General features: G+C 44.0%; 1 protein-coding gene across 1 annotated transcript; it reads left to right on the top strand.

Moving 5' to 3' along the window:
• The first annotated feature begins 233 nt into the window (after positions 1–233).
• LOC140349689 (indian hedgehog B protein-like) lies at positions 234–11,308 on the top strand. Its single transcript, XM_072436056.1, has 4 exons — positions 234–624; positions 877–1,253; positions 8,397–8,658; positions 10,288–11,308. The coding sequence occupies exons 2-4, from the start codon at positions 945–947 to the stop codon at positions 10,965–10,967; spliced, it is 1,251 nt and encodes a 416-aa protein (XP_072292157.1). The 5' UTR covers positions 234–624; positions 877–944; the 3' UTR covers positions 10,968–11,308.
• The last annotated feature ends 2,147 nt before the right edge of the window (positions 11,309–13,455 follow it).

Here is a 13,455-nt window from a genome sequence, read left to right as displayed (position 1 = left end):
GCCACATCAGAAATTAAACTGTGTTGACACCGGGACCACACAACTATAAGTATGAACGCACCCTTAGTGTAATACGTTTTAGGCCCGGGTCTACAGGGATGCAAAAGGGTTCATTACACCCTCATTTAAAGATGTTTGCCCCACACTCCATCATAGTTAGCTGCCTTAAAGTTACATCTTCGCAACTTCCCTCCCAGAGTTATTCACAGACCGCTCATGTTAAATCCCAGTTGCACCTAGAGCTGCAACTCCTCTCCCTTACAGTCTCTTACGTCACGCATGCAGGTCCCCGTGCGCGCACCTGCTCCTCGTGCGTCCGAGGGTCCAAAGAGCGGCGCGCGCCCGTGTCCAGTGTCCATACGCCGTGGGCAGGTCCTCGAGGCGCGGTCTGTCCTCACCCGATCACTCCGGGCGCATCTGTCCTCACCTCCAGACGCACACGGACACGCGCAAGGACGCGCGAACGTCAGGGCGCGAGGGGCCGCTTTGAGCCACGTGCCAAAGTAAACGCGCCGCCGCTATTTATGCCGCGAGCGCGAGGATTAAACTCCGCTATGGTTCTCAAAGTCCAGAACACAGACTTGATCATCGATTTGTGAAGAAATGCGGCCCACACTCTACCAGGTGCGTACGATTGATCTCACATCATTTAGGCCAAACAGCGTCACACGTTAGTTTCTCATTTCAGAATCTGTGCCTGCAGGTTTAATTAGGCTAATTAGAAATAACGCCATGTCAAGTTATAGTTTTCACAAATCCAAATCGGTCTCAATAATAAGCCTTTGTCTCTGGTCTAGAGGGAAATTATTTCAGACTTTAGTTTAATAAATTATTCCATTTAATCCCTTGTTTAATCTCTCTCTTTTTGTATTTCAGGAGCATCTGTCTGGACACTAGCGCGCTCGGCCCCTCACCTTTCCCCGTTTCTTTCGCACTTCGCACCGATGCGTCCGCGCCGTGCGTCCCGGCTCGTGTGGTGCCTGGCGTGGTGCGCACTGCTGCTCTCCCCGCTGGCGCACGGCTGTGGACCGGGGCGGGGGTACGGCAAACGGAGGAGCGCGCGGAAACTGGCACCGCTGGCGTACAAGCAGTTCTCTCCAAACGTGGCAGAAAAGACGCTCGGGGCCAGCGGGAAGTACGAGGGCAAAATCAGCCGCAATTCAGAACGTTTTAAAGAACTGACGCCCAACTACAACCCGGACATTATCTTCAAGGATGAGGAGAACACCGGGGCAGACCGCATGATGACGCAGGTGAGAGGCGTGCTTACGTGGAACTGTATTTTAAACTTGTCTGGGTTTAGTTCAGTGGTAAAAGTTTCAGTCCTGTCTAAGTCTTGGTTTAGTCCTGGTTTGGTAAGAGTCGATCAGACCATGTTAAGTCGGTCAGGGCACAGAAAAGGGAGTGCCGCAGGGCCGAAGGAAATGGCGCAAGTCAAAGCTCCAGGTTCAAAAAGAGATTTACAAAGAGAAGCTGAACAATCTTATGTAGAACTAGGGAAATATATTTTTCTGAAATTATTGGAAGCAGCAGTAACAACTCGCGTGTCCTGTTTGCCACAGTAAACAGATTAACAAACCCTCCAGCTCAGCTGCCGTTAGAACTCATTTCCACATCCAAGTGTAATGAGTTTGCATTATTCTTTAATGACAAAGTTCAGGGCATTAAAAATGCTATAAATCCCACAATGCAAAAAAATACCCTAAAACCACCAAGACACTTAGAGCTAACTCACTTTGCACCAGTAACTGACAAAACTGTCCATGAGATCATCACCAGTCTGAGTTCATCTACATGCTGCCTTGATGTGTTACCCACCAGATTTCTAAAGTCTGTGCTGAACAGTTTGTTAGCACCATTCACTCACATAGTTAACATGTCGCTTCAATCTGGAACATTCCCAATGTCTTTGAAAACTGCGGTCATAAAGCCTCTCCTAAAGAAGAGCAGTCTTGATGCCGCAGTGCTGAGTCATTACCGGCCCATCTCTAATCTGCCATTTTGGGGCAAAGTCCTTGAAAAGGTTGTTTACCAACAGCTCACAGATTTCCTCTTAATAAACAACTCATTTGATGTTTTTCAGTCAGGTTTTAGACCTCATCACAGCACTGAGACTGCTCTTGTCAAGGTGACAAATGACATCCGCCTGAACACTGACACGGGCAAAGCCTCAGTCTTAATTCTGTTAGATCTGAGTGCTGCTTTTGACACTGTCGATCATGGGATCCTCTTACAGAGACTAGAGGACTGGGTGGGCATCACTGGCACTGCCCTAAACTGGTTAAGGTCCTATCTGGAAGACAGGAAGTACTTTGTTGAAATTGGTAGCTGTGTCTCAGACCACATGACTCTGACCTGTGGAGTGCCCCAAGGGTCAGTCCTGGGTCCCCTTCTGTTCAACCTCTACATGCTGCCATTGGGTCAGTTGATACGCAGTGAAAATGTGTCCTATCACAATTATGCAGACGACACTCAGATCTATGTTTCACTATCGATATGATGTCAAATGATGTCAAATCAATAACATCAGCAGCTTTTTACCATCTAAAAAACATTGCCAAAATCAAAAATATAGTGTCAAAACCAGATTTAGAGAGACTTATCCACGCGTTTGTCTCCAGTAGATTAGACTACTGTAACGGCCTGCTCACTGGTCTCTCCAAACGAGTTGTAAAACAGCTGCAGTACATCCAGAACGCTGCTGCTCGGGTCCTGACCAGAACCAGGAAGTATGATCACATTAGTCCTGTTCTCAGGTCTCTGCACTGGCTCCTGTGGCTCAGAGAATAGACTTTAAAGCAGCTCTGCTTGTGTACAAGTCTCTCCATGGCCTAGCACCAAAGTACATCTTGGATATGTTAGTGCCATATGAACCATCTCGGACTCTGAGGACCTCAGGGACCGGCCTCCTGCTGGTGCCAGAGTCAGGACAAAACATGGGGAATCTGCGTTTCAGTTTTATGCAGCTAAAATCTGGAACAGTCTTCCTGAAGATGTGAGACAGGCTTCAACTCTGACAATGTTCAAATCTAAGCTAAAAACAGTTTTGTTTAGCTGTGCATATGACTGAAAGGATTTTTTCTTTGCACTCTTCTCTTTTGTTTGTGATTTTGTTAGTTTAGAAAATCAGTTGGGGATTGATAATTTTTAATTTAGTTAATTTTATTGTATTTCTGTTTCTGTAATTTCTTTGTGATTTGAATGCATTTTTCCTGCTGTGTGAAGCACTTTGAATTGCCTTGTGTATGAAATGTGCTCTACAAATAAACTTGCCTTGCCTTGCCTTACCTTAAGTCCAGGTCCAGTCCCTCAGTGTTTCTGGGTTAAACACTAGAGCTGTGGCCAGGAGTACCTCGCTGGAGGATGATTTATTGTGCATTCTTAAATTGAGGGGTAAAACGGCAAGAAACCAAAGAGACCAAACTTATCAAAAAGGCCCCATAGGATTTGGGAATGATATCAAAGACCAGAGTGTCAACCACTCTGCCATCATGAAGTCTTTAGTCTCCCACTGTGCGAAATACACTTATTACTCTAACCTCCAGTGCTGGTTTGGTCTGGTTTAAATGTTTTATGGTAATTATGTCTGTTCTGTCTGAGTTTCGGTCTTTTTTCATGATGCAAACACATAATTGTCACATTTTACCGATAGTCGTCCTGTTTTGTCACATTCTACGTGTAAAGTTCTTGCCTGTTCATAAGTGTAGATGCGGGAAAACTCCTCAGACTTCCTTGAGAGATTTATTTTGCATCGACAAACCCTGAGTCAACAGAAGCAGATAACAGCTCCACACGTTTACTGGCAGCCAAAGGGCGCAGCACGGGAACATTATTCTAATGCCTCTATGGATCTAAACAAGGTCTAAAGCTGGATTGAACCAAGTCTAAACCAGGACTAAGCCACCGAAGAAAGAAGATACCAAGCAGGACTCTATCAGGGCTAAACCATGGACTAAAGAATGGAACAAATCAGGAGCAAACCATGGATTACAGCAGGACTAAATCAGATCTAAATCGGGTCTAAATCGGGTCTAAATCAGGACTAAATCAGGTCTAAATCAGGTCTAAATCAAGACTAAACCAAGACTAAACCACAGATAACTCGGACTAAACCAAGGCTGAACTCAAGCTGGACAAGGTACTTTCTTGGAGACCAGCACAGGATCAGAAACTGGGACTATTTCTATATTCAAATTATGAAATTAGAATTTAAAATACTAATCTTGATTTCAAATGTTATTGTTTATTTGCAGTAAATGTGTTTTTGGATACTCTCCAAAAGTGTCAACTCTCCACTAGCCAATATTATCATAGAAGGAGCCACAGTTCCTAAATATTCATTACTTGATTAGCTCTTCTCAGTTCAAATATTTTCCAACTTGTTCTCAGTTTACAGAAGTGGTATTTTCTTCAAGTTAAACATATTATATTGTTTAAACAGAGTTGTTTTCCTTGCAGTTTTTCTTGTTTGAGCACTTTTTGCAATTTATTTCTGTCCATTCACCAGCCGCCTCACTCTTTTAAACAGGTTATTTTTGGAGGAAATTGGAAGTCAAATAAATTCCTCCAGCTGCACCACATCAGTGACAGTGTGGTCGACTGAGGAAGATGACAAGGATGAAGAGGAGGAGGTGCAGAGGGGGAAGGAGGAGAGGAGGAGAGGGGGTAAGAGAGAAGGAGGAGAGGGAGAGAAAGCGGAGGAGAGGTGGCAGGAGATGAGGTGGGAAGGAAGAGGAGGAGAAGGGGCAGAAGAGAGAAAGAGAAGGAGGCGTATGGGGAGAGCAGGAGGAGACGGAGAAGAGTGGAAGGAGAGGTGGAGGAGGAGAAGGCAAGAGAAGGGGGAAGAGAAGGAGGAGGAGGGGTAGAAGAAGAGAGGAGGAGTAAGAGGAAAAGAAGCTGAAGAGGAGGAGGAGGAGAGGGGGAAGGAGGAGAGCACAAGGAAGAGGAGAGAAGAACGGGTAGGAGAGGTGAGAGGGGTGGAGGAAAAGGCGTAGGAGGAGAGGAGGAGAGGGGATAGAAGAGGAGAAAGTGGAGGAGGAGGAGAAGGAGAAAGGCAGGTGAGGCTAAAGGTTGTGACCGCAGTCACAGAATATTTCCTCTAACAGAAAAACACAACTCACAGAGCAAAACACTTTACATCAGAGAGGGGAGAGACCAGGACTAAACCAACGGCTAAACCTGGGATAAATTAGGGATTAAACGAGGCATAAAGTGCTACCCAGTGGTCAATTGGTTAAAGAACACGTATGCCAAGTTTTGGGCAACCAACCTCAGTGTCAAGACTTTGATTCCTGCTGAATGTCCTCCCTTATCTCACCCCATTTTACACTATACTGCCCAATGTAATAAAGCCTAAGGTGCAAAAAAATAATATAAAAATAAAATAAACAAGGGTTTAAACCAGGAACTAAACCAGGGCTAAACCAGAACTAAACCATAGTACCAGGAACTAAAAGGCTTCACCAGATTTAAAGCTGGGAACAAACTACGAGTAGGTCTAAGTAGATCTAATCCAGGATTTAACCGAAACTAAATTGAGGATGGCAGTGGATCAAGTGGTTTGAGCGCTTGTCCAGCAGCCCAGAAGCTGGCAGTTCGCTTGGCAGAATGGTGTTTGGGCAAGACACTTCACCACCCTGCCTTTGGATGAAATTCTACAGCAGCAAAACTAAACTAAAGATGCTTGAGGTATCGTATATTACATTTAAGAGGTTTTTGCCACAGACTTGGAAACTCTAGTGAGCTGAATCCTGGCTTTGTTCCATCGATAGAACGTTGGATTAGGGCTCATAAATTTCAATGATATTTATGTAGCTTATTGCTAAGAAGTTAAATGATACTTTAAAGCGATTAAAAATAGAATATTTAGGAAGTCTCTGAGGCGCCAGACTTAACCTGAATCCTGAGTTTGTTCTGTGGATAGAGTTGGATTAGCAGTGATCGTGTGATTTACAGCCCTGGGGTGGTCAGCAACACTCGCACCTTTTACTACGAGCTAATTAATGAATGACACACAACCTATGAACGGCTATTTCTGCTGCAAAAACAAACTTTAACTGTCTGTGAATAAATCTATAAATGTGACGCGTGTGGAAGGGTCGGGGGGTCAGGGGTCGCGTAGAGAACAGGGAAGACAAAGCAAATGATTATTTTATCACAAATTATTTTACAATGACTAGGATAAACATGTATCAAAATGGGATTTTATCTGACAAAAAGCTCTAATTTAGGGTTGGACATGGACTAGAACATAAGATCTAAACCAGAACTAAAGCAGGGCTAAGCTAGACTTAAACCATGATTAGTAACTAAGACAAAACAATGGACAAAACCAAGAGTAGAACATCAGATCAAACTCAGACTTTACCTGGGCTACATTAAGATTTAATAATGCAAAAGAAATCAGATTTTGACATAAAACTATTAACCTAACCAGTCCTAAATCACTAAAAAAGCAAGAAACCAGGAGTAAACCAAGACTAACGAGGACTAAACCAGGACTAGCAAAGTCTAAACTGAGACTAAACCAAGATTAAACAAAGATTAATCAAGGAGTAAACCAGAACTAGGCCAAGATTAAACCAGAACTAAACTAAATCTTAAATCCTTTTTCTTCCAACATAAATCTTGGCTTTATGATAAGAATAGCTCGTGTCCACAGCTCTCACTCTCGCCGATGTTTTTTCTTCGCGGTGGGACCGGGAGACGTCATAAATCAGACGATCGTTTGCTCTGGGGGAGAAGTTTAGCTCTCGACCACTGCTTGGACAAACAGGAGCCCGGATAGGTGACTGCTGTGTCCCGCGGGGCTAAAACTGTACAGCTATGGGTCCTTCATGTGGAGGGAGAGGGAGAGAGTGAGAGGAAGGGGAGAGAGAGATTTTTCTAAACCGCAGTTGGTTAAAGTGAGAATATTTGTGTAAAAACTTGTTTGGTGTCAAGCGTTTCCTAGTACAGGGTGAGGAAGATAAGTCTGATACAGGCGCATCGATCTGAAGGCGCAGTTTGAATCCCTCTGACCTGTGCTTACTCTCATTGGCTTCAAATCAGATTATTTTGGCCCACATGTGACCTGTATCCGATTTCTTCAGGGCAGTGTGAACAGCACAATTCAGATTCTTTCAAATCCCACTCAGGCCACTTTCGTATGTGGAAATAAATGCGATATTCACACTTTTAGAACGCGACTTCAGTCTGAACGCTCAGGTCCCCAGATCCGACCTGAACGTCATCAATAGGCAACATTTCCGGGATAAACATCACAAGGAGCCGATAACTGTCAGTGGAAGAAGGAAGAAGATTGTGAACTAATCAATATACGGGATGACAAACCAGGCAAAAATATCTGGTTTCTTACCAGAATTGAGCGGGAATCGAGGAGATTGCAAAGGAGTTGGCCGAGTGAAGGATTAAGCGCTCCTGGCTGCAAAAGAAACAAAGTGCTTCTGTAAACACAATGTGCTACATGTGACGTGGTGTTCTTTAGTGTGCATGCAGGACACATCTAAATCCATTCCCTTCACACCAGACACAAACGGTAGGTTTTTTTGTAATGTAAACAACCATATGAAAAAAAATCCAAATTGGGCCTCATACCCTGAAGTGTGAACGTAGCCATGTCCTTGGGCACATTCTTGGTTTGAGCCAGTAGCGCGCAGTGACTTTTATGGATAGGCAAGCAGACTTTGGGGGTTAAATATTTAGTGGATAACACAAAAGTAAAAAAATAATGATAATAATCTAAGATGCAAAGTGGGGCTTTGAACCCGAGCCTCCCACATGGAGGTCAAAGGCCTATCCTACTGAGCTAATCTTCCTTACTAGAGTAAATAGTCTCAGGTTTATTCAGCGTGGTTTGAGCTCAGATCCATGGGTTTGAGGCTGTGTGGTCCTCAGAGCATGTGCAGAGCTCTAAAAGAAGCTGCTGTCTGCTCTGGTTCTAAAAGCTCATGTTGGAGCATAAACAAGCCTCTGAACACGGCCACAGACTGAGCAGCCGCTGCAAAATAAGACTGCAGTAATGCCCAGCGGCCTCTTGAGGTCACTAAAATACACTTTACTTTAGCCAAGCCTCAGCAGCAGAAGGGGGATGAATGAGGGTGTTATTTGGATATTTTATTCAACAATTCATATATAGTTGCGACACAGTAATTTTCTATTTTATTGGCCAATCACTGATTGCCTTGATTGCCCTGCCCTCACGCCACTGGTTTGTGTTAGTCCTGCTTTAGTCCTGGACTATCAAGGTTCAGGTACGGGTTTAGTCCCAGTTTAATATTGACATGGTGTGTGCAAGAATAAAAGCACTCTCAGGATATATATATGTGGATATATGATATTGGTCTGTAAAGGATAAGTAAATGTTACTTGTTCACATTATATTGTCTCCTCTTCAGCGCTGTAAAGACAAGCTGAACTCCCTGGCCATCTCAGTGATGAACCTTTGGCCCGGGGTGCGTCTGCGGGTCACAGAGGGGTGGGACGAGGATGGACATCACTCTGAGGAGTCGCTTCACTATGAGGGCCGAGCCGTGGACATCACCACATCCGACCGCGACCGACACAAGTACGCCATGCTAGCACGATTAGCCGTGGAGGCGGGCTTCGACTGGGTCTACTACGAGTCCAAGGCCCACATCCACTGCAGTGTCAAGTCAGGTAATGGCAAATACTTCAAAAGGTGCATTGTGGAACATTTCGCTCATCTTTCTGGAGATGTTTCCTTGCTTTGAGTATACCATTGTATGGCATTAAGTTGTTATCTAGCATTTATTTCATTACAGATGCTTTTATTACAGATGTTTTATTGCTCACAAATACAGAGAAAAACTGTATTGTTCTTTTTTGCGGGCTCGCTTCTCCGCAGACCTGATTTGGTGGTGGCACCTACTTGTCTCCATGGAGATAGATAAGTTTAATTCTATACTGTGGAAAATTCAAGCCATAGTATGGAGACAAGCAGGTGGCAACCCTTCCACCTTCATGCAGAAGCAGTAGTAGTTTTAGGGGCATTTTTAGTTTATCTGCAAAGCTGGGTTTTATGTCTGTTATTCTACGTTCAGTGCTAAATAAAAGTAAATGTAGATTCCATAATATATAGAGATTATATAGAGAATATAGTCCGCCTCTCCTCATTTCAGACCATTTGGAGTTATTTGTTCACAGGTAGACTCCACATTTCTGCTCCGTTATCTCTCGGACAGACGCTAAAGGTTACAGGATGGTGCCATTTTAGATTCAGGCCTTTGACATGACAGTAATTCATTTTTCTCTGTTTTCTCTTGGGTTTCTCTGATTTCCTTCTCTGTTTGTTTCTTCTCTCCTTTACTCACTTTGTCTCTCCCTCTCCTCTTCTCTCCTTCTCCCATTTCTCCTCCCTCCTCCTCTCCTCCTCTCTCCCCCGATGGCCCTCTCTCCTCCTCCTCTCTTCCTCTCAGATCGGGTTGCCAGGGCCCAGTCCTTGACTTGATCAGCCATGTCCCAACCAATCAGTCAATCAGAAGTTGGTATCTTTTTATGTCTTCTTTTTGATTTTTTTCCTAACAATTTCAAAACATTCTTGAGAGGATTCAGAAGCATTGTACTGGATGTTTTCTTAGAGGCAGCTAAAGTAGGGGATGACCACTAGAGGGCAGCACAGCCTTGGAATCGGCAACTTCAGTTTTGCACAGTCCAGTTAGGAAGGTAACAAAGAACCTTTATTCATGTTTTTTTTTTCAATTGAGGATGTTTGAAATTGCAAATCTATATAACAAGTCTGATACAACAAACAGGGACTGAGTTTGCAATCTCACAATACCTAATGTCTCCATGATATTATGGACCACATGGAATTATAAGCTTTGTCTAAATGCATGGTTTTATAGTGGTGGCAGAAAGAGCTACAGACCAAATGTGGCAGTTATATGACCATAAATGATGGATCAGGGATGATCTTTTTAGATAAAAGTAGAATTTTCAAAAGTTGCCTTGAATGTTTGAGACTTCACATTAGCCTCTCTAGCTGCCCCAGAGTATAACATCTGCAACTGTGTGCATGCCTTATCTAACTCCAGCCTTTTCCCTGCTTATCCTATTTCTCTAATGGCATGTCCTCTGGGTTTCACTTTTCTAATGATCTTTTCACATAAAGTGATAAAGCAGTTGTAAAAAGGAAAGTATGTATTTATTTTTTTGCAAAGTGCTGACCACATCTGAATAACCTACATCAGGCCTTTTTAACATGACCATGTTTCAGGTTCGTTTCATTCCTCTAAAATGCATGATTCATTTCTGTGTATTTTGTAGATCACTCTGTAGCCGCCAAATCTGGAGGCTGTTTCCCCGGTGACTCCCAGGTCTCCATGGAGACGGGACTTCAAAAGCCACTGCGTGACCTTCGACCCGGCGACCGTGTGCTGGCTCTATCCAGCAATCAAGATGGACAACTGGAGTTCAGCAAAGTTCTGACATTTTTAGACATAGATCCCAACATTTTGAGTGTTTTTCATTCAATTGAGACCAAATCGGGAGCTAAACTTGTGCTGACTGCTGCCCATTTGGTGTTTGTCACTGCCGGAAATTGCACAGAAGCGGTGGAGGCCACAGTCAGCGACTTGAGGACAACGTTTGCTAGCGAAGTACGGATTGGACAGTGCGTTTTGGTCCGAGAAGAGCAAAAAACACGCCTATCTCGCATCAAAAACCTCAGTTTGGTGAAACGCAAGGGAGTCTACGCTCCACTAACTGAACACGGGACGCTAATTGTGGATGCCGTGGCTACTTCCTGTTACGCAGCAGTGAACAGGCACAGTTTGGCACATCAGGCTTTTGGTCCGTTACGATTTCTGCACCGGTTTATGGGAATTATCAGACAAAATGACCGGGGAGTCCACTGGTATGCACACATTTTATATTGGTTGGGAAATATGCTTATAGACCCGAGCAACTTTCATCTTATGGGAATGAGACAGGAAGAAACTAAGTGAGAAACTGGATAGTCTATTATCTACAGAACATTCCTCTCAAACTGGAGAAGAAGATTAATGAACTATGAATTTTAAATCCTTATTGTGGACAAAAAAAACAAATGGACGCATGTTTGAACACTGAATTTTGGCATCTGGACCAAATCCTGGCTTTCATTTTTATTTTTTTAACTTTTTATTGCTGCTTAAAAAATATTTAATTTATTAAACAATGTGGAGATTTTGAAACTGCTGCGGTGACCAAAGACCAATTTCAGCATTTCGCAAAAGACTAAACTGAATTTTAATGTATCCGTGAATTTCTATTTGTAAAGCAAAATGTAAATGTTTAATTATGTGAGTATTCTAAAGAGATTTATTTTTTAAATTAAAGAATATTTAACTTAAAACTGTCTGTAACTTAGTGTTGGTGTGTGCTATCTGGATATGTATACAGATTACATTTAGCTTGCTTTCCATACGTCATGGTTTAGCGCTAAATACAATTATTATTATTATTATTACACCTAGTTTTAGTTTTTAGAGTAGTGTGCCTGGTTTAGACAGTTAGAGTTCAAACTTGACGTTTAGCTACCAAGCTCCTGTGTTATGGAATCAGCTCCCGACCCATGTTAAATATGCTGACACAGTCTCTTCATTTAAGTCCAGGCTTAAAACGTTCCTCTTCGAAATCGCTTATGGTCAGAGTAGTTAGGAACAGAAACATAAACCCACAGCTTCAGCTACGCTGCCCTAGGAGTAACTGTGCTGGGGGAAGTATGACAGCTTGAGCACTATCCTCTTCTTCTTCTGACTACTTATGCTATCAAACAATATTTATTTTTTGATTCCACTTGCAAACTGTTCACCGCCTTCTTTTCTTTCTCTCACTCCTGAGGACCTGTGGACCCAGATGCCCCTCTCCTGGTGAAGTGGTCCCTGCCCTGTGTGGACGGTCCCTCATCTGCCTGAAGAGTGGCTCCAGTTCGCCTCAGTCGGTCCCTCATCTGCCTGAAGAGTGGGTCCAGCTCGCCTCCGACGGTCCCTCATCTGCCTGAAGAGTGGGTCCAGCTCGCCTCCGACGGTCCCTCTTCTGCCTGAAGAGTGGGTCCAGCTCGACTCAGACGGTCCCTCTTCTGCCTGAAGAGTGGGTCCAGCTCGACTCAGACGGTCCCTCATCTGCCTGAAGAGTGGGTCCAGCTCGACTCAGACGGTCCCTCTTCTGCCTGAAGAGTGGGTCCAGCTCGCCTCAGTCGGTCCCTCTTCTGCCTGAAGAGTGGGTCCAGCTCCAGTCTCCCTCGTGTCCGTCTGTCCGTCTGTGAGAGTCGGATCTCTCCTTCACTGGAACTCCTCCAGGTTTCTACGCTTTTTTCCCAAAGAGGTTTTTTTTGTAGTTTTTCCTGGCCGAGAAGGAGAGTCTAAGGACAGAGGACCCTGGGACATCGTCCCTCGCCACCACAGACATTGTCTGACTTCATCGCCACCACAGACATTGTCTGACTTCATCGCCACCACAGACATTGTTGATTCATCTCTCCCTGTGGCCCTCAGAGGCAACTGTTGTTGTGATTTTGGGCCTTACAAAAATAAATTGATTTGATTTGATTTGATTTGATGTAGTCCTGGTTTATTGACATGATTTAGTTCAGTCCAGACCCAGTTTGAGTTGATAACCCAAACTAGGTCTTGGTTTCGTCCTAATGTATAGAGCACATGTGGTTTGGTCCTGATTTAGTACTATTTTATTAACATTTTTAGTCTTGGCTGGATTTGATCCTGGTTTGGTTTTGATTGAGATCTGGTTGGTTTACACCTGGTCTGTACATCTTTTTCCTGATTTGTTTCTGGTTTAGTCCTGGGTTAGTTTGGGTTGGTCCTGTTTTAGTCCTGATTTAGACCTGGTTTAGTCCTGATTTAGTCCTGGGTTAGTTTGGGTTGGTCCTGGTTTAGTCCTGGTTTAGTCCTGGTTTAGTCCTGGTTTAGTCCTGGATAATTCCTGGGTAAATCCTGGTTTAGTCCTGGTTTAGTCCTGGTTTAGTCCTGGGTTAGTCCTGGTTTAGTCCTGGTTTAGTCCTGGATAATTCCTGGGTAAATCCTTGGTAAATCCTGGTTTAGTCCTGGTTTAGTCCTGGTTTAGTCCTGGTTTAGTCCTGGATAATTCCTGGGTAAATCCTGGTTTAGTCCTGGTTTAGTCCTGGTTTAGTCCTGGGTTAGTCCTGGGTTAGTCCTGGTTTAGTCCTGGATAATTCCTGGGTAAATCCTGGGTAAATCCTGGTTTAGTCCTGGTTTAGTCCTGGGTTAGTCCTGGTTTAGTCCTGGGTTAGTCCTGGGTTAGTCCTGGGTTAGTCCTGGGTTAGTCCTGGTTTAGTCCTGGATAATTCCTGGGTAAATCCTGGGTAAATCCTGGTTTAGTCCTGGTTTAGTCCTGGGTTAGTCCTGGGTTAGTCCTGGGTGAGTCCTGGGTTAGTCCTGGGTTAGACCTGGGTTAGTCCTGGGTTAGTCCTGGGTT

This window comes from Eucyclogobius newberryi, unplaced genomic scaffold (genome assembly GCF_026437365.1).
Source record: "Eucyclogobius newberryi isolate DKJ021-1_F unplaced genomic scaffold, fEucNew1.0.hap1 SCAF_1, whole genome shotgun sequence".
NCBI lineage: Eukaryota > Metazoa > Chordata > Actinopteri > Gobiiformes > Gobiidae > Eucyclogobius > Eucyclogobius newberryi.
The sequence above is the reverse complement of the archived record's forward strand: the minus strand, read 5'-3'. Positions and strand labels throughout refer to the sequence as shown.

Bases quoted from the DNA above. Each gene is read 5' to 3' on its own strand.
- LOC140349689 (XM_072436056.1), top strand. From the start codon at position 945: ATGCGTCCGCGCCGTGCGTCCCGGCTCGTGTGGTGCCTGGCGTGGTGC. The intron at 1,254-8,396 runs GTGAGAGGCGTG...TCTCCTCTTCAG, and splicing joins CAGACCGCATGATGACGCAG to CGCTGTAAAGACAAGCTGAA. The intron at 8,659-10,287 runs GTAATGGCAAAT...TGTATTTTGTAG, and splicing joins CCACTGCAGTGTCAAGTCAG to ATCACTCTGTAGCCGCCAAA.